A 24,253-nucleotide genomic window follows, 5' to 3' on the forward strand; every position below is an offset into this window, starting at 1 on the left:
TCACTGTCTTTGTAAATATATCTTTATGACAGTTTTTCTCCCGTCCCTCCTGTGTTTCAGGCTCACAAAATGACTGTTTTCCTCGCTCTGTCCCTCCCTTTCTTCCTCCTTGCCGACATCCATCCAGTCCCCGAGTTTGAATAGGACATCTCCTGCGGAGGGAGTTGAAAGCATTCCTCCACCTCCCCTGTTATCATGGCTTATTTAATAACTATCCCAATAAAGCCAACAACAAGACCTGCGATGCAACCCCCCCTCCCCCAGTGGAAAACTGGTGGCCCCCAACCCCTCACCCTCAGGTCTGATGAATGGGACCATCAGGCATGCCAGCTGCCCCGGAGGTGAGCAGGCTGCCCCCGCCGGGCTGCCAGGCCACCGAGCCAGGGGGAGGAAGCGGAGCAGAGCGGAGAGGGGCAGGGCAGGGCCGGCCTGCCAGAGCTCACACGAGGCGAGCTTGGACAGCAAGAACTAGTGGAAATATGGAGAAACGCGAGGAGGGCCGGTGAAGCAGAGGGGTGCAGGATGCACACGCAAACAGGGGGCCGGCTTGGGCGCCAGCAACACAGTGGGCAGTTAGGATACACTCACAACATGTTTTTTGCTCGCTGCTTGCTCATGAATTTCCATTTCTCTCGTCGACAGTTGCTCTATATTCTACTGAGAAGTACATTCACTTTGGAAAGCTCAGGAAAAAACATGGAGGAAATCTAGTTGAAAAAATGTGCATTTGTTAAAACGTGTTTTGCATTAATCAGACAAAATGTGAGTCTTGTCAATGTATCATGGTGATAACTCAGGAGCATACTGCACAGCAGAAGCTGATACAAGCCTCTTGTGTAGTATTGTAGGAGCATAAATTAGCCGACATTGTGAATGGTATATTTCAGCTCAGGTTTGGGTAAGTGTGAGACAGAATGAGGGAAAAGATGGTCGGGAGTAGAGGAGGCACACTACGAAGCCACATTATGAATCCTTAATTTGGTAAACAAACATTGAAACCCATATGCATTAATTTGCTAGGCCACACTCATGAATTAAGAATAGGTTGATAATTAGAGCAGGCTACGCATGGTCATCCAGAACAACAAACACACACGCGGAACGGCTGCCCCGTGGCTGGCGGGTTATTACTAAATCACAACTGTTCAGGAAACATGATGAACTTTGATTATTGGCAAGCCAAAGCTGATTCTGTACTACCTAACGTAATTCCCCACGCTGCCCAAGTTAACAGCATATGTGATCTCCTCCCATCCACTCCTGCCAAATAGCTAGCCATGCCCTCTATTCATTACATGGCAGCCTCCCTGTGCCTCTCACATAGCTGCTGCCAGCCTTGAATCTGTTGTGCAGGCACACAGAAATGGTAAATTGGTCAAAGCAGCAACGCTGGCTCAGAGAAACCTTGACAGAATGAGAAAAAGAGCAGGAACTGAATGTGTCCCCATCGCACATGGATCTTAAAAGTGAAAGCGGAAGACATCCAGGATGAGGGACTGTTATTCAACTAGGACTGAGCATCAAGACTACATGACATATGGCAGGCTGAGGCAAAAAAGAAAGTACAGTATCGACAACACCATCTTTCTTAATCTCAGCTTCTAGGGAGAGACTGGCTAGATTTACTCAAGGATAGTTAGCCCGCGAGAGTCTTTCGAGTACCACTACCTTTGATTTGCTGTGGAGATGCCGCTATATCCCCAAGCAGCCACTGAGTTAGCTGCTTCCCTACCTGTTAGAAAAAATATTTTATCTACATCCAGCTTACTTCTCTCTGCATTCCTGTCCCTCGCCATCCGGGGAAATCTTTATTTTCGTATTCTAGCAAACATTTTTATAAATGCAAACAGGCTCTCTGAAGGCAGCATCAGAGGCAAGCGCTGCCCGGTACCTGAAAACGTAGCAGCATGTCTCTCCTGGCCCCGGCCCGTAGAGTAAGCACAGCTGTGTTGAATATTTCCCTCACTCCTCAGTTCATTTGACCGTGATCTGAGCCCAGTTAGCCCCCAGGATATGAAGCAGTAAACAGCCCTGGCTATCAAAGCAAACCACCTCAGTCAGAAAGACTGGAATATGAGCCTTTGACCACTGAAGCTGCGGATGCAGGCAGGCGGCAGCTGGGTGGAGCTCAAAGGCTCGCTGACTGCAGTCGGCTTGACCAAGCACTTACAGGCTGAGAAAACAAGATTCCCTAAATCATCAGTAAGTAACAGAATCGTACGTCCACTGTTGCCATTACTGTAATCACTGTACTCAAAGTTGGAAATGGCTTTAACTAACTTCATAATCACCCTGGCCCTAACTGATTATACATTGGAAAAATCTAATTTTATTTTCAAGTATGTTATAAATGGGCGAATGGTGTTCATGAAAAGCAGTAACTATAGTAAGAACTGCGTTTCATGATCCATCCCTGTCTGGCAAATTATTTTAGACAAAACCCTCAAAAGCCCTAAAAAGGGCCTTCTATATGGAGCCTCTTATATCTAGGGATATAGACAAGATCCATCTCTCACTCTCAAATTACAATGTGCATAACGGCATAAAATCAAAGCATTTGTCAATAGATGGATATCATCAAAGCAAGGTGGGGTGGCGCAGTATGGTTGTTAAAAAAAATCAAGAGTTTCTGTAAAAGAACTATAAACTCCAGATCAATAGGCACAACTCTGGCGCCAATCATCTCCAGGTTACTCATTTGGCTAAGGCTTAACCACATAAGTCAATCATTGAGGGAAAAAAGGCAAACATAGGCTTTAATGGCCAACATCCACGTGGCAAAGAGACGGAGGATGCCGGCAGCGAGGCACCAAAGTGGCCGTACTGCGACTGCCCACATCCTCAGTTTCGACCCATCACCTAAACACACACTCATGCTGCGGGGGAAATGACTGGATGCATTTAGCTTCCCTCATCACAGGGAACTATTCATCTTCAGAAAATAGCATGCTCTGTAAGATGTGTTTAACTCAAGAGCGTCGCAAGAGACAGAGTTAATGTCCTAACCACGAGAATCTTGTTGGTTTTGAAGAGAAGTCAGTGGAAACAAAAACAAAAAAGGAAAAGAAAGAAAGATGTTGTCTTTTTTTACATGAATTTGTAGCATGCATCTACATTATTATAAGTACCTCCATTTAGTGAACTGGTGAATCATTGAGAAGCACACACCCCTAAGTCAGCGTAATCGTTGCACTCGCGTATTATCTCATTACGCCGTGCTGAAGGCCGCAGCCCCGGGGACAGTTCATCACCTCCGTCAAGTCGTGTCAACCTCTGTAAACGTCTCTCCGGCCGCGGCAGCATAATGTGGTGCCATTATTAGAGCGCTAATGCTAATTAATGCTAACAGGTCCATCCGAGCACGCCTCGAGTAAACACAGATTTTAGTTCAGTGAATTTACGTTCCAGGAGCCTGACACATAACTGGAAACATCATTTGTCAGCGCAATCACAGTCGATCCTTTTCACACATGGAGTGTTAAAGAAACATATGTTTGACATAATCGTCTGCTTTTGTAAGCCGTTGAAAAGTATGGAGCACGGAAAAAAAAGAAATCACATGGAAACACTGAGTTTATGTATTTCTTTCACACACAGCTGGGCATGTTTTGCCGAGTATGTCACCAAAATTAGCAATGATGTCAATGATGGACGTCTCTCGGCAGGCCGGGCTTCAGAACCTCCCTTTGAGTGTTTCAACTTTCATCTGGAATGGACTTCATTCACAGAGAGACTGTTTAACCGCAGCCATTGTGACACAGGATACATTTAAAATACTCTGAGAGTTGAAATCCCTTTAATGTCAGAGGAATGACAAGAGCAGAAGAGAACAAGAAGGGAATATTTTACGGGAACAAATGCAAAAACAAAAAAGTGAGGGGGCACTTCTATAAGGAATCCACTGTCTTATGTGTCCCTGTAGCCCTGACTGATTCCACTCTTCACTATTCTCAGCTCAATATTCTTTCTTTTCTTTAGTGTTTACAATGCTTTTCCTGCAGATGACTTAACAAGATATTTGAGCTTCATTGGTTCTGCTGGGAAAATGCAGAACGATCGTCTCCTGCTGAATCTAATTTTTAACTCAATCCATGTAACGGCGTCCTCTACTTCCTTTCTACGCTTTCTTTGCTCTCAAGCTGAAGTGACAGTTGCTTTGTGAATGGGCACAAAACACTACAAAACGTAAATGCTGAAAACTAAAGGGAGAGTGGCAGAGAGAAAAAGACTGGAGACGTGTGTGTTCTTGGTGAGCGGATCAGAGGTGGGTGAGGGCTGTGAAAGGCCACATTGTTGATGTCAAGGCCAGTCAGCATCAAAGGGCTGATTCAGGTTGCGAGAGGAGTCTCTCTCTCTCTCTCTCTCTCTCGCTCTCTCTCTCGCTCTCTCAGCACATACACTTACACACTGTTCCACTCAGCCCCCTGAAGACCCCAAATACATCATGGTTTACTGTTCCCTCTCAGCCAAAGAACAATATTTGGAATTGACGTGTAAACTCAGAGCGAGGTCAGGGGGCACACGGTAAAATTATTCAGTGTGTGTGTGTGTGTGAACAGAAAATAAAGCAAGATTTTCCTTATTTTCCTGACTTGCACTTGACTGAAATATCTCCCGCGGGGAAAACATGTCATTCATGAATGATACGTCGTCTCCTACAATGTGAGGGAACTTTTTTTTCCTTTTTTTTTAAATTCCCACTTGCAGCAACCTCACATCAACTGCACGAGCATTAAAGTGTGTTTGGCTATGTAAATGATATTGTTCACAAAATTCTTTCCATTCCGTTCAAACCAAGGAGTCGGGGAAAACTGCAGGGCTTTTTTCAGAGCTTTAATTACACCCACCAAAATGCATTATACTGATGACTTCTGTGTGTGAGTGTGCACGGTTATAAGTGTGTACGGGGGTATCAGTGTACGAATTAGTAAAGTTAGACACCAGGAGCAGCGCCACCGTGTCAGGATGAGATTTAACGAGCTTTAATAACAAGCTTTAATGAGCTTAATTAGGAATCCATGAGATCCCCATGGAAACGCCTCAACCCCACAGAATCCGGCTCTGGGTCTAAGGAGCTTTCAATTGGATTACTGTGGCTAATGTCACCGAGACATAACAGTGAAAACAAACAGAGCTCGAGAGGAGAGGCGGCTCGGGAGGGGATGAGGTGGGAAAAACAGGGGATAGGTGTCACAGAAGGAACTTTGGCAGGGAGGGAATACCTGCTGAGGGATGATGGGAGGAGGAGGGATAACCAGCAGAACCAGTAGGATTAGTGTCGCTCACAAATTTGGCGAGTGCACAGTAGGCACAGGAGGACGAGTTCCTACCTCTACAGCTTTCTCACTCCAGTGATAATTGTGCTTCCAAACATAATTAACCCTATCAGAGGCTCCCAACGATTTTATTTTTGCATTGTTCCCTCACTTCTTGATCCTTGCCTCATTTTTACACAATAGGTGGATTTTTACTGGCCTAGTTTTGCATACACTGTGAATAAACACGTCTAAAAAATGAAAGGAACCTACTTATAGTTTCATAAATACTTTGGAAAAACCCAATGAAGTATCAAGAAATAAGAGTCACAGAAGAGGAATAGGTGCCATTTTGATAATGTAATGAGGCAGTTGTTGGAAACTTCTTTGCCGACTTTTGGAAATTTCCTTCAAACTGCTGGTGCAACATTTCCAGGCTAACCTAATCTCTTTCAACCCTTTCCACCTTCTGTCTCTCCAGGATCAGCTTGCCTTGTGGTGACCACAGGGAGCTTCTGTAAAGTGCAGTACGACAATGACGGAGTGACCTTCCAGATAAGCATGATGAATCTGCCCATCCCAGCTCTTCCCTGTTCCTCCCGTTATGGGCCACACAAAGACACACACAAACAAATGTGAGTGCCCACGCATACGGAGGTACACGCACGCACACACACACACACACACACACACACACACACGCACACACACACTCACAGGCATATCTGATGACCTACTCCCTGACAAGTCCTCCCCGAGGGACTTTTACACATGCACACAAACTGGTCTGGATCCTGGGGTATCATCTGGCAGGGAGGGTATCACTGGACCCTGAGAACTGGGAATATGGGCGGTGACCTCAGTGGTGACGTCGAGGTCACGGAGGCCTTCCGGACAACACAGTGCATCTATACATCGTCAGCCTTGGGCTTTGGCTGGGCTACGTGGGGAGGTCATCTTTCACCATCTACTGGGTTCTTCAATGCCCGTAGCGAGTCCCTCCACGGTCTCACTATATATAGTTCCCTCACTTCCCTGGACACTTTGTGATGCCCTGCTGCGGTGGAAAGAGTCTGGGGCCCATCATTATAAATCAGCCTGTTAGAAGGAATAAAATGTTAAAGAGCTTCTCCCCGGATTCTAACTGAAGTCTCCATTAGTGAGGCCACAGAAGATGGTTGCTTGCATGGCAACACACAGCAAATCAAGACAACAACCCCTTCAATCACCCTCTCAGTCCTTTTGTTCTCCCTTTTCTTCCTCCCTTCTCTGGGCTCTCACTGATAAAGTCCAGTAAAGGAGCACAGGTGGAAGTTTACTACACACTGTGATCAGATATATTGTTCATTACATTTGCATCTCCTGAGTACTGTTAAATTACTAAGCAGAGAGATACTTTTCTAACCTTGTATAGGTCTGCATAGGTCAAGGGAAATTAGTGGGAAGGAGAGGAGGAGAGTGTAAGCTCATTTTATCACGCTGAGGTCTCTGGCAAGGAGCAGGACTGCTGACAGTACACAGATAGCAGGCGGTGGGATTTGTGGAAGGCAGAAACAGAAACAGGGCCACGCAGCAGGAGTGCCTGGAAAAGGCCCTGATTAGAAGGCACAGAGGCAGATACAGAAAGTCCGGCTACAGAGCTTTAAAAAAAGAAGACGCTGTGAAATGTACCAATTTCAGAACACACATGTACACACACTCACACACACACACACATAGACACATACGATGATTTCATTTTATGTCAGCCTTGAGGGAGGTCTGAACTATACGCGCCTCATCCTCCTCCTTCTCGTCCGCTCTGTTCTTGGACCGCCGCACGCCTCCGGGGCCAGCGAAGGCAGCGATTAACGACAACAAGGAGAGTGTGTATAAGTGTGTAAGTGTGTGTAAGGCCTGATCGTTAGAGCGGCCAACTTGTGTAATACAATTACAGAGGCTGCAGAGAAACTGCTAATGTGCACGCAGGCAGCTCTGTCAGATGGATCAGGTATTGAGTTTTCTATGCTTAATTCACTTTCCAGCACACACATGGGTGCATTAGTTAGATTAGAGTAGCGGGAGGGGACGGGAGGTGGGGTTGGTCTACCGCCGAGCCGGGCAGATTTGTTTAGTGGTGGCTGTCAATTACAACCCTGACCCTTGCACTAAATGGCTGCTCATCCAGTGGAAAGAAGGAAAGTAGACAAAAGCCAGACGTGATTGGTAAAGACATGGCCATTTGCTGCGGAAGATAACAAGTGGCATGTTGTGGAGTAAACAATGGTCAAAACACTGTGCATAAAGCTACACCAATAAAACAGAGTGCTGGGGCCTGAAAAGGCAATGTGACCATCAGTGAGATTAGTGAGGCAATGTTATCACCAGAATGCTGCAGTAATGGGACGACACGGGGCAAATGGTGGATGGGTACTTAAAAATATGAAACGGAAGACAAATGATTTGATTTGCTCTTTTCAAAAGTCTCGTACAATTTAAGAGACTGATTGTGGATGCGATTACTCAAAAACTACTTACCGCTTTTACTCTTTTTGGTATTCATCGTGGTACATTGAAAGGAACTTTTACAAATAAGACCATATCAAATCCAGGGGTAGGGAGTATTAGACTAAGAATTATAATAGTGCTTTACTTTTACATTGTAGATGAGACTTTACTATACTTCAGTACAGTAATAGTGCAGAATACATGAACAAAGATAAGTTTTAAGTAATTTAGAGAATAAGAATAAGATATTTCAACATACTGTGAATCAAACACAAATCTGCATATACATTTTATGTTGTTTTAAAAAGCATCAAAAGTAAGTGTACCCTATTTTTGTTATTGCTTGAGAGTCCATGCCGTAGATCTCTCCTCACATACAAACACATTCATCCTTGAGTCCTTGCGTCGAGACCTCATAACCGATTTTCAATAAATCTGGAGACGCTCATCTCAAGACTCTCAAGAACAGGAAGACACAATCGTAATGCTAGTTAGAGAATACGTATGACTCTGCACCAGAGACAATAAATAAATTAAATCTCACAGCAGCTCTTTTTCTCCAGTAGCTAAATGCGCAGCAGGACAGGGCCACAATTTCCACAGTAAACACCTCCCTCCCATGTAAACACATATAATTCCAACAAGATGGCCAATGCAGCTCAGCTCGTAATTGTATCACTGAAGTGAGATGAGTGAGTTTTAGGAGGAGGAGGAAGGGGGTTATTGCTCTTTGCAGCTGATTGAATTAAAATGTCTGCTTCACTCCCAGGAGACCACCCTGATACAAAGGACATACTTTGTCTCTGTAACTGGGGCCACGCAGTGACAAATAATCTTGTAAACCTTGACAAAAACTCTCTTTGTAGGCTTTGACGTTATCTTTTTTTCTGTCCAACACCCAGCTTCTTCTGACAGAGTCGAGAAGAGAGCCAAGGCGAAAGATGTGTCGAAAAGTTAGTTGGATGCGAGCAGAGAAAACCTTTAACAGCTGAAGTTGGACAGCTACATTCCCTCATTGTGACACATCCATCAAAGCGCTGATCACTTTTGTCCTCCCACTCGTTGACCAATCCATTTAACTCCCTGACCACATGACAGAGCCTCGTGGTAACAGTGGCCGCTGACACTGGCTTCCCGTCAAAATTCCTTGCACAGTATACTGCATTCTCTCAAGCTCCTATTAAAATAAACTATGGCAAAAGAACCAAAATGGAAGCTGCAGAGTAAATACTCCAACATTAGTTTCACGTGTCACTCGCCCTCAAATTCAATCAATGTGGAAACAACTGCCAACGAGAAAAATGGCAGTCAAAACCCAAACCAGGTTGAGCTGGTATTTGGTGTTCCACAGAAAAGCAACACAATAAGGCTCAGATTACCCCATCAAATTTCCCGAGAAATTGCGAGGGGAGGGAAACGTGCATGTATGCGACTTGGTAATGCTCAAAGCTGCCCAATCCTTACAACGCATTGGTTTGTTCAACATTGTTGTTTTTGTTTACCAGATTGTTACCTCTTTCCCATGAACAAAGCAGCCCAGAATAGCTGTGGGGTAATGTGCCTGAATCCTGAATGCATCAGCCTGTTCATCCTGTGGGTAAAAGCCATGCAGCTTAGGAGTGGCTATCTCTGTCTCATTTTATCCCTCGTCTCCACCTTCGTCTTCCTTTGGCCGCTATCACTGCTTTTGTTGGCGAGGTCTCGGGCTAGAGCAGGCTGCTAAATAAAACATTTGGCATTGAAAACCAGCGATAAGGAAAGAAAATGTGGCTAGCAGAAAGCTAGGAAGCCTTTGCAGACTTGTAAAAACAAAAATACCATGATTTAGTAATGCGCAGCTTTGTAAATGCAACGGGGAAGGAATGCACGGAGGAGGATTTAAACAAGCAGCTACTGAAAGAAACTCATCGGGAGGTATGATTTACCATTGCTCGGCTCCTTCCTTCACACAGCAGAGGTTACTCCATGTTGCCCTCCCCCTCCATGTCTCTTCAGGGTTTTACCTGACGGATCAGTTTACCTCACGTCAGCCTAAAACCATGGGAACCCCTATGCATAATGTGTCACCACTGAATTATCGGTTTCCGCAGCACATGCTCGAGCATATCTGCAGCAAGCCATTATGGTGTATCAGTTTACAGTTAGTGTGCAGACTCCAGTGCAGCTGGTGTACTGTATGGGGTCATAGTTTATTGAGGTCTAGAATTAGAGAAACAAGCCTGTCATCTGACTAAGCTCGGTCATTTTTTCCCAAACTTCAGATCTCATTTCTCCATTAACTTGACTTGAGGGAGAGCAGTTGGACAAAACCTCCTCTGTTACCCCCCCTCCCCCCCCCCCCCCCCCCCCCCCCCCGAACTGATGGGTAGGTCGGCATAACCCCAAAAAACTCTGCATACTAATCGTAAAAATACTATGTACGCGCAATGGATTTATTATGATGCTTTTTAATAATGGAAGTAATACTGGGTATAAAAAAAGGGTATTTGTAAATGCAGTCACTGATCCTTCATGCTGTGATAGGACTGATTTATTCTATCTGGAGGTGGCTCAATGAGGTCTGATTGCAATGTCTGCACAAATATTTTGGGTTAAACGGATCGGGAGCCTGTGGATGTTAAACAACAAATGAGAGTTGTGTTTACTCCAGGAACTTCAAGCGAGAATGCTCATCCGTACACAAATAGGGCCAATTCACGTATTTGACCTGGTTTAGGAAAAACTCCTGCATTTTTTTCTTTTTTTTACCTCTCTCTGCATTTCAGAGCACTCATCACAACAACATCCATTATTCACCTTCTGCCTACTGTTTGGTTAGCTCCTTGAAAGGGGCAAATGCACAGTTGGAAGCTCTCGTCTGCTGCCAATCCCTGACACAACTTGAAGATTTGCATTAATTGCACAGTACTCAATTCCTAATGTATTAGAGTTCTCTTTCAGCAGATACGGACATGCACTGTACTGCAGACATTTTGTCAATGTGACTTGACTTTGCTCCATTCTTTTATGTTAGAACATCTTGTAGGACAAGCAGGGACTGACACATTGAGCTCATTAATAATTCTGACATTTGCAGCAGTGAACTTTAGGAGCTGCGCAGACTGCTTTCTGTCATTATCAACCCTATCTCCATAGTATTCATTAAAAGAATGCATATAAACCAAAAGATGACACAGTCATTTTTTCTCCACGTGGAACCTTCTTATTAAGCAGATTTTTAACCGTAAGCCAAACCTGTTGGTTCCCTGACAGATTCCTGAAGTAGAAGAATACAGTTTGCCTTTTCTGTCAATTACGCAAATTGTTGTAGACAGTGTGCTTTACATATTAGGAGTCATAAAGTAACCCTTCACTGTGGGGCTTCTGTCTGGGCCCCATTTAAATGAGGCCCATTGAGCCTGCCCCAGTTAAACACTGTCCTGCCAGTACTCCGGTCACTGGGGGACTGATGGTGGAGATACGGCACACACACACAGGCTCACAAACACACACTGTACAAACACAGGAAAGTGCTGACACCCAACAGCAATCTCTAGTTTGCAAACCATTACTGGACTCACAGTAACAAAGCCCAAAATTTAGAAAAGAGGTCACGCAGTAGGGTTTTCCGGTTCGTGGGTGTTTGGTGGTCGGGGTGATGGCGGTGGAGTTGGAGGGGGGGGGGGGGGGGGGGTTCAAGTCCGCTCTGAAACTCTTCTTTTGCTTTAAGACCCGACTGCGGAAATCAAATGTTTTCCAAGATGCTGGTGATAAATTCCACAGTGTTTGTTGAGGCTTGTACAGAGTAATTACACAAAACAGACACAAACAACCATTTATCACTTGCCCACAACAGTCAAGCAGGATGTTCAATAGCATCATTTAAAAAGAAAATATTCCTGACTCTCAGCACATATTTTGACTCTTCTCTGCTCTTGACAATTGGAGTACGTGGAGGGTGGAGGTTTCATCATACAACGGTGCTTACCAATTGTGAAGCTTTAATTTAGCACCTCATTTAACTCAGTAAAAACAACAACTTTACAGACTGGCATTCTGACACACATTTAATTCTGCCCTCTGGTAATGGTCTGCTCTGTTTAAAAGTCTGTTTGGCAGCTCTGTAGATAACAGATGGAAGAAAAATGAGGGGAATTATGAGAAAGATTGATTTCCTGGGGATGAATGGTCTGGTATTCACACAGATTTATCTGAAACAGACTTTCCCGGACTCTGTTATTATTGAATAAACACACGCGCACACACACACACACACACACACACACACACACACACACACACACACACACACACACACACACACACACACACTGTGCCATCAATCGGGACAAACAAGAACACGCACACACACACACACACACACACACACACACACACACACACACACACACATGCCCATACAAAAAGCTAAGAAAACAGAAGCAGGCTGAATTATGCAAGTCTGAAGGAAAATATTGTGTGAGGCGATAAGAGGTGAAAGGGTGCAGACTGCGAGGACAAGTATGAGTTTCTTTTCAACCTTTCATTCACCACATCTGAATAAGTCTATAGGTGGAAATAATTATTTCTTACAAAGTAAGCACAAATGTGGTGTGGTTAAATCATCCGTCTTTTGTCATGCCCTCTCCCTAATGTGTTGTAAAAATGTATTCCTTCAGAAGAACAAGAACAAGCATTGTCCTTTTAGAAGTCCCAAGCCCATCTCAAAGGAACCGTAATGTAAACCAGAGGCTATAACTTCTCTTGTGGCATCTCAAAGCAGACACAGGAATGGGAGGGGGTGGGGGGTGGAAGAGTAGTGGAGGGGTCCCTCATTTGAGCCCCATAAAAAACAAGGACGCACAAACATTTATCTGTGGCAAGGCTTTCAACGGATGCTTTAAGAGCGCAGAAACAACAGAGAGCAAGATGCTGATAAAGTGGAGACAGGAAATGGGGAGCGTGGGTCTCCGGCTCTCATGTTTCAGTCGGGACCAGTGGTCCCATACATGCCCCCCCCCCCCCCCCCCCCCCCCCCCGCCCCGCCCCTCCTTACCCCGCTCTCTGTTCTGCTGACATACATGAACCACAACCCTCCCCAACTAGAAATTAGTGCAGCGTCTGGAAACCACCACCGCACTTCACAATACAGAGATGTGACACATTCAGCAAGAAAATGAAGTAAACGATTCAGTCTGCAGGTACATAAAATGTGTATATGTATGTATCCACTTGAGTGTTTGACAAAACGCAAATGACATATTACAGATGAACGCTGTTCTTATTCTTCATGAGGGCTTTTACATATTTGCTTTAGTCTCATTCCACTCGTGAGGCTCCGGCTCGGAGCACAAGACGGGGCAAAGCCAGGATTAAGGGTTTAGCTTCGTCAATCAGAGTCAGAACAGAGGGAAAGATAGCAGCTGGATTTCCATTCTGGAGAGCAGGCTGGATTTCCATAGAGATGTGAAATTTCAGGTAATTGCCAAAGCCTCAACGCTGCATGTGTGACTCAGGTGTTATGAGTCACCATTGATATCATCTCACTCATTACCGCCTCAGTGGTATACTCATCAGACCTGAACATATAACCTGGCTTTACCATCAAAGATGTCCCGGCGGCGGCAGAGGATTGAGGGAGATATTGGCGCTCTGGGCTGCTTTTTCTCTGTCTGTGAATGATCTCATCAGCTGTCAAAGTGGCAATGTCTTAATTTGTAGTAGTTTGTTTTAAGTCGATTTTTTACGAAACAACAAATTGTAGATGCTGTTTTCAGAGATGCCTGTGCGTAGTTTGAAGGTATGTGACTTGCGTACAGTATATACTGGAGGTAAGATTATCTTAAGTGCACTCAGTTACTGAAAACATCTTCCACTTTCCCCACTGTCCTCTCATTATTAATAAGTACTAATATTAAGTTTTAAATCCAACTAGCAGCACTCCCTAAAGCTCAGTACTTAAGGGTATAGTTTGCTACTTTTGGATCGAGCCGGGCTAATTGTTTCCCTCTGTTTCTCGTCTTTTTGTCAAGCTAAGAGCTGTTGGCAGATGTGAGAGAGGAGGTATCAATCTTCGTATCTAATTCTCAAGAAAGCGAATAAGCACATTTCCCAAAATGTTGAACTTTTTTCTTTAATTCATGCCTCAATTTTTGACCAGTGGCGCTTTGTGGCCCCATAGATATGCAACAGCTGAGATAAGCTAGGATTATCTCACACCTTCAAACTGCATGCAGGGCATGTTCGCCATAAATTTCTGGCTTACTGTTGGAGCACCTATTATCGTGCTGTTTCATGCTAGGACTGTGCTTGCTATGTGGTAGCTTGCAAGACTGCTTCATGCTCCGGGGAGCAGGGCCGGGGAACCAAGACTGCAGGGAACACTGTTAAAGGACATTGGGGAAATAACAGCATTCCTGACTCGGCCTTTTATCAACACTTTGAGCTTTTTATATTGTCTGTGTGCATAGTAGCAGAATTTCAGCAGCATCTGAAATCCTCCCTAACTCTGTCTATTTTGTACCCTAATCCTCTTTGCAAGGTAGAATAGCATGTATGACAACAGTACAGGACATTCATTTTTTTTGCCGCGTCTACTGGAGATTACATCAGAAAAATGATGATGACGATTATCACACAATTATATCACAATGATGAAAAGCAGATTGATGGACTATATTATTAAGCAAGCAGGACTAGTAAAAACAAAGTATAAATGTAAAACTATCAAGATTAAAGTTCCTTCCACCTACTATCAATGAGAGACTCGTACGATGTACCTGTGTTTGTAATGACATGCCCTTGACTGATTTCCTGTTATGAACACAAAAATGCAGAAGGACATTAGTGGTTGAGCACCAGGGGGGAGGCCATGATGCCAAATTAAAGGGCAGAAGTGGAGTGTGTACTTATGCTTACTCATGATGTGCTCTGTCAGCCCTGCTGCTTATAATGGCATGGGAAGGGCCACTTAACTCGTAATCACTTCTCTCTCCCCCTTTGGCTCTGGTTCTCCTCTCTATCCCCCCACCCTCAACCCCTGATTTTCTGACTGTCGACTCTGATCTCTAATCATAAATGAACTGTAGATCAAGAGCAGGGACAGTGGTCCACATCCCCTTCCCCCTTGGCTGAGATCCTGTAATCACCAGGCTCTCGGCTAGTAAGAGGCCAACAAGCCGTTGAATGAGATATGACTGTACCTCTAATGCATCAGCCATCTCAACTTTGAAGAGCCATTTTCTGGCAGAGCGGATATCACAGGTAGGAAATCAGGTCACCACCACCACCATCATCTTTGCAATCATTTGGCCTATCGGATCCAGTCGCGTAATTGAAAGTAGGACCTTTTTACGCAATTATTTTAATTTGCCGTCCAAAGCCTAAAAAGCTCAACTTACCACATTAGTAATGTATGCCCTGTGATGCACTTTGACTTACCCTACTTTCAAAAACACACACACACACACACACACACACACACACACACAAACAAACACAAACACACAAACACATACACTATCTAGGTGGTGCAGCAAACATTGTGTGAAGACACAGGTCAGCCATTCTGGCACAGGCCTGCCTGTCAAGTGCTGCTACTTGTGCCGGGCTCTGCTAATGGACTGCTAATAGAAGTGAATGTTGCACTGTGAAGCTCCCCTGTAGTTGAGAGTGTCACACGGGGTGATTAATGACACACTCTCCTCTCCTCCCCTATCCATCCCTGTCCTCGCTCCATATCTTGCGTTCACCCTCTCTCTCTCTTTCTTTCTCCTCCAGCTTCCTGTCCACTGCTCACCACTAATCTCTCTGTCCCGGTTGCCTCTTGTGTGTCCTTGCGATCATCCTTTTCTTCTAACTCTCACAACTGCAAGTCTTTTCCTTTCTGCGGCCTCTCTGTGATGACGGGAGATTATAGGAATCGAAAATCGGTATTACACTTCCCAACAGTCAAGTTTATTTGCAAAGCTCTGGTTTCCACAATACCTAGAATATGAGAGCAACAAATAAAAAATGGCAAGAAAACCTCTCACAGCGAGAGAGAAAAAAAGGGGAAGAAATAGCTCTCAGGTTTATTTTACTGGAAGACGCATCCTTCCACTCGGCTGGAGAGAGCATACATATGCAGAATAAGCGTAATTGCTTGAGGGACCCACTCAGACCTGGTGCATGGGCATTGACAGCAAGGCACCTAACCATCCGAAGCATTGTTGACACTGATGTTCCTGGGAGTTTCTTGGTTTTAACAACATTCACATTTTTCAATTATACACTAATTAAACACTGTTTTAACTTGTGATTTTATGCTACATTTATTAAATTACTAATACAATAATTTAGAATGTATCTACCACTTTCATATTAGATTGGGGAAAGCTCTGAAACGGAAGGTCGACCATTATAAAGGAAGTAAAAAGTGAATGATTTAGTAAAGTAAAAATAAAGTACAAATCTAAAATATTCAGAATATTTCAAAAGCTTTTCTTGGTGGCTGGTCAAACATGGAAGTTTAAAAAAAGAAAGATTTAAAAACCCAGTAGTTCTAAAATCCTGGACACAATGACGGCGACAGCATATCATGATACCCTCCTCCGAACTGGGCCCAGTCCCAAAATAGTTTATAATATTTTCTGCCATCATAACAATAGTATACGACATCAAGTGGAGCAGGGAGGCAAACTCAGCAGCAGACACTTTCCACAGTAATTATCACTCACTTCCCCGCACTGTCTGTGGGCTGAGCCAGCAGCCGGCACGCACCTCTGACCCCACTCGGCACTGTCGGACCATACTGTACACACTGTTTACTTTGCCCTCTTCCTTCACCTGTACGTAGGGGAGTGTGCTACTGAATAGCAATTTCCTTCAATTACTGAAAATTGCTGTAAGTGTGTCATACGGCCAGCTCATGGGTGCTGGCAAAGAGCTATCACAGAGGATAATTTATAAATACTGCTCCTTCCACACAATGTGCTCATTGTGCATACAAGCCCTGTTTATAGGATGACCGCAGTGGTTGGAACATGAGCGGCCCCCAAGCAGCCAGTTGTCAGGCCACAGGGAAGCCAGTGGGAATTATAATGATAGAAATAACATTCACGTTTACCTGCACTCTTAAAGCAGATCAGTCTCAAAGGGAGTGTCGCATGTGGAAAAATAGCAAAGTCTTACTGTGCACTGAGTCACCGTATTTTAGAAATCATATATAATGAGGAAGCTTTAAGGTTTCCCTCCCAAAACCAATCCTCAGAGGGCACATCATCAGAAAGTGGGAAAGCGGCAGAAACGGGAACATGGTATAAGAGGAGGAGAGACATAATAGCAGCGTTATGGAAAAACTGAACTAATTCACTTCCCTGGGCGGGACTTTATATTTGCATCCATTGCCTACCTCAGAGATACAGTATAGACATGTCAGTGTTAAGGTATTATTGGTAGAAATCCATAAAGACACCGTCAAATGTAATTTTCTCTCTCTTGCAATACATTTAACATTCAAAACTGTCTCTATTTGCTGAGGGTTAAGAAATCCTCTGTGAACCCATAGTGTATTATTTACAGCTTTATCCTCCCTAAAGCCAATTTGATATTAAATCAATTCCCCCTGATTCACTGGTCTCTCTGTTTGATAGATAACACATTATAATATTTCAGATTGACCCAGTAGAACTACAGATTGTCTTCCCACCAAAAATAAATACTTTTTTTAAATATATCTTCCTTATATCATATCTTCCGTTCTCTTTTCCACAAATCATCAGGATGACGTATTCAACATATTCCCATAACTGCACACGGATATGGACGCTGCACATACTGTACAGCTCTGCTGCTGTGCTGGAAATACCCGGAGTACATCTGTTCTTGCACCAAGGGTTTCCAATCAAGCTACTGTCACAGAGCTCCCAGCTACCTTTCTGGCAGCTCCCAGCTTATATCTGTCTCAACCTGTCTCCTTTGTCAAGAGTTCAGCAGGTTAATGAGCACTCTCATTTCCCAGCGCTCACTTCTGTCTGCAGATGGGGGGAAGAGCAAGTCCTCTCAAAGGCAAAGTCAGGAAGTAAAAACAAACTGCAATAGCCAGAAGAAAAGGACCTCAAATAAGTATACACATATGGAAAGTGTGTTCAAATGACTCCAAACCAAAATATGCAGAAGCGGGCTAGTTGTGCGAGGAGCGCCTGGGTAAGTGAGACACTTTAATCACCAGTAGTTTTACACTGAAGAAGTGACTCTCCAGCGATTTGGAAATGTGTAGAGCTCATCAGTGCCCAAAAATAGCGGGGCCCATTAATTAGTCTCAAACCATGTTCTGCTGCTGTATCGACTTCTTAATGGACAGAGAAGGACCTTGTTCGTATTCCCATCTAGTCAATGACACAGGGCTCTCTGGGGTTTTGGAATGGGTATTATGTCATCTCACCCTGCCCTTCAGAAACCGGACCTGTGCTGTTTTTTATTCTTCCTCTTCTCCCTCTTTTGCTCATTAACTATGTAGGAGTGAGATGAAGGTCTGGAGCAGCTAGATAAGGTTGCTCACGGACCCCCATACCTGTCTAGGGTATGTGCTTGGACCTCCAATTCAAGCTAGTGTTGCTCTTGCATAAGCAGCCTTAACTTTCCCCCAAAAATATGTCAGATCATTGAAAAATCTGATACTGGAGGCCTTTCCTTGCAGACCGAGAATCTGCTCACTTCCTCCCATCTCATCACGTTAGTCAGCCACGGTTCATTCCGAGCAGAGCTGGCAGACCACCTACCAGAGGCACACACACTTCATCTGGCATCTGACACACATGCACAAACACATACTGAACATTCACCCTCACACAGATGGCTTCCTCCGAGCCTCCCCTTTGTTTGACAGACAATCCCACTCAGTAGGGAGCAGATTAAGTAAATGGCTTCAGGTGTTGTGGCATTATCACAATGCTCTCCAGAACTGACAGCTAGTGCGATTTACGGAAAACATCTTTCAACAGACGACTCTACTCTGTGGGAAAAAGCTGGAGAAAACCAAATTATAATAAGGTGCTTACTGGTTGAGGGTTAATACAGTGAGCAATTCAAACTGATTATATGTGGGAGGGAATGGCCTCAGAAACTCCAACACTCTGTATATCAAAACATACAGATTATTTATTCCCAATATTCCCAACCTGTCTCCTTAGCAAATACTTTTAACAGCGTCACTGGACTTTAACAATACTCATAATTAAAAGGATGAGCTTGAATCAAAAGAATGAACATCTTACTTCATAAGGAAACTATTAATATGTACAATCAAACAAGATGGCCCAAAAATAAATCATTTTGTTGACTTTTGTTTAAAACTGGAAACCCAGGAATAAACAAATGAACGAACCTCCTCGAGAGGGTTTTCACAGTGTGAGCAGATGTCCACATTAAAACTACATTCATAGCGGTAGGAACTGGGTCATGTGTCATAATTTAAATATCATTTGTTTCATAATAATTAAATATATTTCACCTCCTGTAATGTGATATAGAGCAGGACATTTTTATTATAGTATATTTAAGGATACATTTGGCTTTGGATGTAAAACGAGCAACCTAAATATGGACTCAATTTCATTTTGATAGTCGGAGCACAACAGCACTTCTTGATATATTTTCCTAAAGACAAACATGCGATGGTGGGAATGTTTCTGTTTACAAAGTAAAATTGTGGTTTACACAACTGTAATAGGCAACATTCAATCTGTTATTTCGACCTTGTTGTTCATATCTTCATAATTAGCCCACATTATCATGACTTAGGCCTTCTCGGTGACTTACAGGTGCCAGTTGTATGTTTTTCAACCCACAGTGTGAGTGGAATAACTTCAGGTGCTTCTTCTTGTCCACTACCCCGCTGCTGGAGCACGTCGGAGTTCACACAACTTTTACAGAGTAAAGCCAAGTTCACACAGGTCAAGAAAAGACTTTTGACTTTACCTTGAGCCACTCCGATATCCACCAGGAGGATGAGCAAAAGCCAAGACGCGGTCAGCATCTCAGGCGAGGATCTCGGCACTCTTCCTCTCCCTCTACCAGTGTGCGCGCCGTGCCTCATGATGAGGAGTCAAACTCCGCTCTGAGGCAAGTCCGAGTCACTGGGAAATTGCGCTCAAACGCGCAGCAGTGTCGCTCGTTTGTTGTGCGCTGCAGTCGGAAAATGTCAACCCTCAAAAACTCCGAGCGCAAAGAAAAAAATGTCTTTTGCAGAAAATATATCCAGCGCTGTGTTTTTTTTGCAGTCATGTAAACTGTGACAGTTTAAGGAACAAGAGGCGGGGTGCATCGCCCTCCGTCAGGAAGGAGGTGGCATTAAAATCTGTCCCCGTTTGCTTTTCCCTGGAAAGGTTCACTTGGTTTGTCTAGAGGTGTGGATCGATGACTTGATGACAAATGCATGCTCCGATTGGTCCCCACACTCAAAATCAGAGTCCTCCGCTGAGCCCACTCTCCGTCGCACCTTTCACGCGTGTCGACCAGAGTGTGTGTGAGCCGTGTGTGCGTGCGCCGCGCCTCGCGCTCCACTGACGGGACTGATCCGGAGGAAGGAGCAGTCTCTGCGGGCTACCTTGCTCCTTCAGCCAATCCAAGTGCTCCGGCAAGTGTCGGCGCTGCATCAAAACCTGGCCCGGATAGCAGCGAGGAATGGATGGCGTTTATCAAATAAATGCACGATTAATGGATGCGTTGGGTTCAATCATTGGAGTTAGGGATGCCTTCAGCTCTAAAGTAGCCTCTTTTCTTTTCTTCTTTTTACATTTGATCTCTCTAATAACTGCAAAACATGTTTGAAACCCTTTATGAGACACCGTCTCACAAAATAATGCTTTAAGTGTGGTGTTTATTACAGGGCTATTGAATTGTTAGAGGTGGAATAACTATTCAGATCCTTTACTCAATTAAAGTAGGCTAGGCTACTACCACAAGGTAAGATGTACTGGTTCTGCAGTAAAATACCCCCTGTATCCCACTGATTTATAAATATAAATTACATTATATTTCGAATACTTATGCATCAATGCACTTTAAGCTATAGTTTCCAACCAAAGGGTCGAGCCCCCTCCACAGGGTCAGACAATAAAAGAAGGAGACGTGAGATGATTAATGTGAAAGTAAAGAAAAAAGAAAGAAAAAAGTTATTTTACACAATTGTGTATTACTTTTTTATTTGAAACGTATATACATTCATTTATTTATTCAAATATTGGAATTGTACCTCTTTGGGTCTCAAAACATTATTCAAATGAAACCATTTTAGTATAAAGTAGCAGGAAAAAAATGAAAATACTCAAGTAAAGTACAAGTTCTCAAGTACGTCAAAATGTTATTACAGTAGTGGCAAGGCAAGGCAAGGCAAGTTTATTTGTATAGCACATTTCAACAACAAGGCAATTCAAAGAGCTTCACATAAAACCATTAAAGGCATCAACACATAATGCAAAAGAAAACAAAGTGGAGTGGAGTACCTTTCCACCTCTGTGTATTGCCAACAGGTGCTTTCGTTTCCTGGTCTCTCCATGGATTTAGAGAACATAAATTGTCATTATTTAGCCGCTGTAACAGAAAGGCATAATTTATCTGACTCGGCCCTGCACTCGTCCTTGTTTCTGTCACTCTAATTGTTATTTAGAAGTAGTAACAGCATGTCACAAAACCTGATCAATAATGACCTCAGCCTAACAGACATTCTCTTAAACACAGTGAGAGAGAGAGATAGAGAGAGAGAGAGAGAGAGAGAGAGAGATACACACTCACACACACACACACACACAATGCTTTGCAAGGGGAAATTTGTTTCAGTGATTCCGATAAAAGCCTGATGAATAATTACATATGCATGACAGATGTCGAGGCAATGCTCCTGATACTTTGTGATAAATGGGGGAAATGAGCTTGACACTATCTCTGCACCAAAATAAGATGTGATAAACTTTAAAAATATTAATTTAATTTAAGAAGCGTGGTATTCTCCTCTCCTCATCAACATTGTTTTAATGTACTGTGATGTCAATGAGCAGCTGTCATCCTGTTGGCATTTCAATTTCAGGTCGGACGTGCAGGAAATTGCTTTTATTCTGGGCTCAAACTCTTCTAGGATGGGAATGATAGCTGTGTTTTGGGTCTCCAAAATTATACTACATATTGTATATTCAACATGATGTACAATGTGTTTAATGAGGTACTGTCGGAGCTCCTTTTGCCATTTCATGGAAGCATGGATTCAACAAGGTGCTGTAAACGTTCCTCTGGGAGGGTTGGTCCATGCTGACTCCATAGTGATGCATTCAGGCTCCTATCAACACATTCCACATCATCCCGAAGGTGTTCTGTTTAGTCGAGATATGACCTGTGCATCAGCTGAGGAAGAAAAACAGAGAAATTAAATAAATAAAACTGATCTTGAAAGGGATGTGTGCATGTGTAATGGCATCTTATCCTGCTGCATGTATTCATTTGAGCAAATCAAATTTAACTGCGACCACAAAGGCCACATCCTGACCCTGTCACCAGTACAGTACAGTCACATTGCAAACCAGGATTTCTCATCTCCTCAGTCGCCAAGCTCTGGTGATGTCTCACCCAGCCTCATTTTCTTGTTCTTTGCTGACTGGAGTAGAAAGTGGCATAGTTCTCTGTGGCTGCAGCCCATTCAATTCAAGGTTAAATGATGTGTGCTTTCTAAAATGTCCTTTTGCACGCCGCTGTTGTACTGAGCTGTCATTTATTTGTGGCCTGTTAACTCAAACAAGTTTTGCAAGTCTCCTCTGACTTCTCTCATGAGCCACCGAGTTGTAAATTCTCAAAACAGCAAAAGTGAAATCTTGAGGTGTCCGTCTGCTTCCACGATCCTTTCTATTGTTTCTCATTTTGTTGTGAACTGTGAAGCAGAAACACAGTGGAATAATCATCTTTAGAGGGTATAATTTTAACTCGATAAAGTTATGAGCATTGATTTGTACTGTTTCAATTTCATTTGACCTCTCGCTGACATTAAACATTAAAAAAAGAATTCAATTGCAACGTGAAATTTAAAAACATAATCACACAGAGCTCAATCCAAATACACTTTCTGTTGCTTCCCGAAGAATCACACTAAATCAATAATAGTTCTACGTTATCTCTTGTTTGGCTTGGCAGCTAAATCAAGGTTTAAAATTGTGCTAACATTAATAACGGCTTGCAGTTGAGCGGCACAATATTTTACAATTACTGTAGTTTTTTTTTCCTGCACAAAATGTATAAGAGAAAAAATAAAGATGTCTTCCCCCCCCATCTTAACTGTAACAGTACGTTGTGTTTGACATATTACAATATTTCTGTAAGACCAGTACAGTTAAGATGTTTGGATGTGGTCAGAAATGTTCTGAACACATTCATATCAGTTAGTATTTTGAAAACCGGATGTTGGGTCCCGTGACTCCTTCCGCCCGTTTAAATATTTTTCACGGAGGATTCTGCACTTGATGTGACCACAGAGATCCGAGTGTCTGCTGATGATCGCAGTGGTTTACTGCACTAGATGGAGTTTATCACACACTTTGGGCTGCATTCACAAACAACCCGACTCAGAGAAGACCGGAGCCGGCGCGAAGGAGGCTGTTACCGACGGCCTGACGGCGATGCCAAGCGTCTGAAGACCGAGCCCCGGTGCTCTGAAGACTGGCCTAACAACGGCGGGCAAACGGTCTTCGCCTCCCGGTGCGGCCGACTATCGGGCTCCCGGTGCGGCCGGCGCCCGGCCCGGCCGGCTGTCACTGGCCGGCTGTCACTGGCCTCACCCCGCCCCTCTTTTCTTTTTTTCTCCGCAGAGTTTAAAAATTAAAATCTGCTTAAATAAAGCAAGAAAACAATAACACAAACACACGATAATAAACGTATTTGTAATACATCAAACACAAACATAAAAACAATAAAACAAAAATATGTGTATAATCAACATACGTGTTTAATCAACCTATACGTGTATAATCAACATATGTGTAATACGTCAAACACAAACATAATCAGGGAGGAGATACGTTTCTGATCAAACGTAATTGGGAATGCGTATTAGTTCTGGGGGAACGTAATTTTTAGGAGAAAGGGTTGGATTGTTAACGTGACCCTTTCAGCAAATAACTCCTCACATGCACCTTTGTCAGGAAAGAAACATCTTTGCCCACAGCTCTGCTGCTAGATGGATGTTTTAGTCTTGCAGGAAACTTGATACTGTAGTGCGCGTCAACCCCAGGAGGACAACCATGTCTGAGATGCTGAAAGTGGAGCGTCTAGAGCGAACTAAAAGTCCCTTGAATCAAACGCCCATTTTAGCTTTCAGTTTAAGAGCAACTGAACTCCTGAACTTGACATGCTTCATATCTTTGCTTTATTTATGCGTGGCCCACTGTCTTAGTCACTTAGCTATTGGCTTAAATTGGAGGTACCTCAGAAGATGGATACCGAGTGTGTGTATTTCATCTTTATTGCCTGCAAAAAGGGAGCTGTGAAAACCCAAAGTTCATCCCATTTAGATT

General features: G+C 43.6%; 1 protein-coding gene across 1 annotated transcript in view; it reads right to left on the reverse strand.

The window, feature by feature from the left end:
* Positions 1-19,797, reverse strand: part of unc5cb (unc-5 netrin receptor Cb) — a gene marked incomplete at both ends in the record, with an annotated part of 101,388 nt that extends 81,591 nt beyond the window's left edge. The window contains one exon of the mRNA XM_079235552.1: positions 19,680-19,797. Coding sequence (XP_079091678.1) covers positions 19,680-19,797 — 118 coding nt within the window. The remainder of the gene's footprint in view (positions 1-19,679) is intronic.
* Between the last annotated feature and the right edge of the window lie 4,456 nt (positions 19,798-24,253).

This window comes from Taurulus bubalis, assembly GCF_910589615.1.
Source record: "Taurulus bubalis genome assembly, chromosome: 19".
Lineage (NCBI taxonomy): Eukaryota > Metazoa > Chordata > Actinopteri > Perciformes > Cottidae > Taurulus > Taurulus bubalis.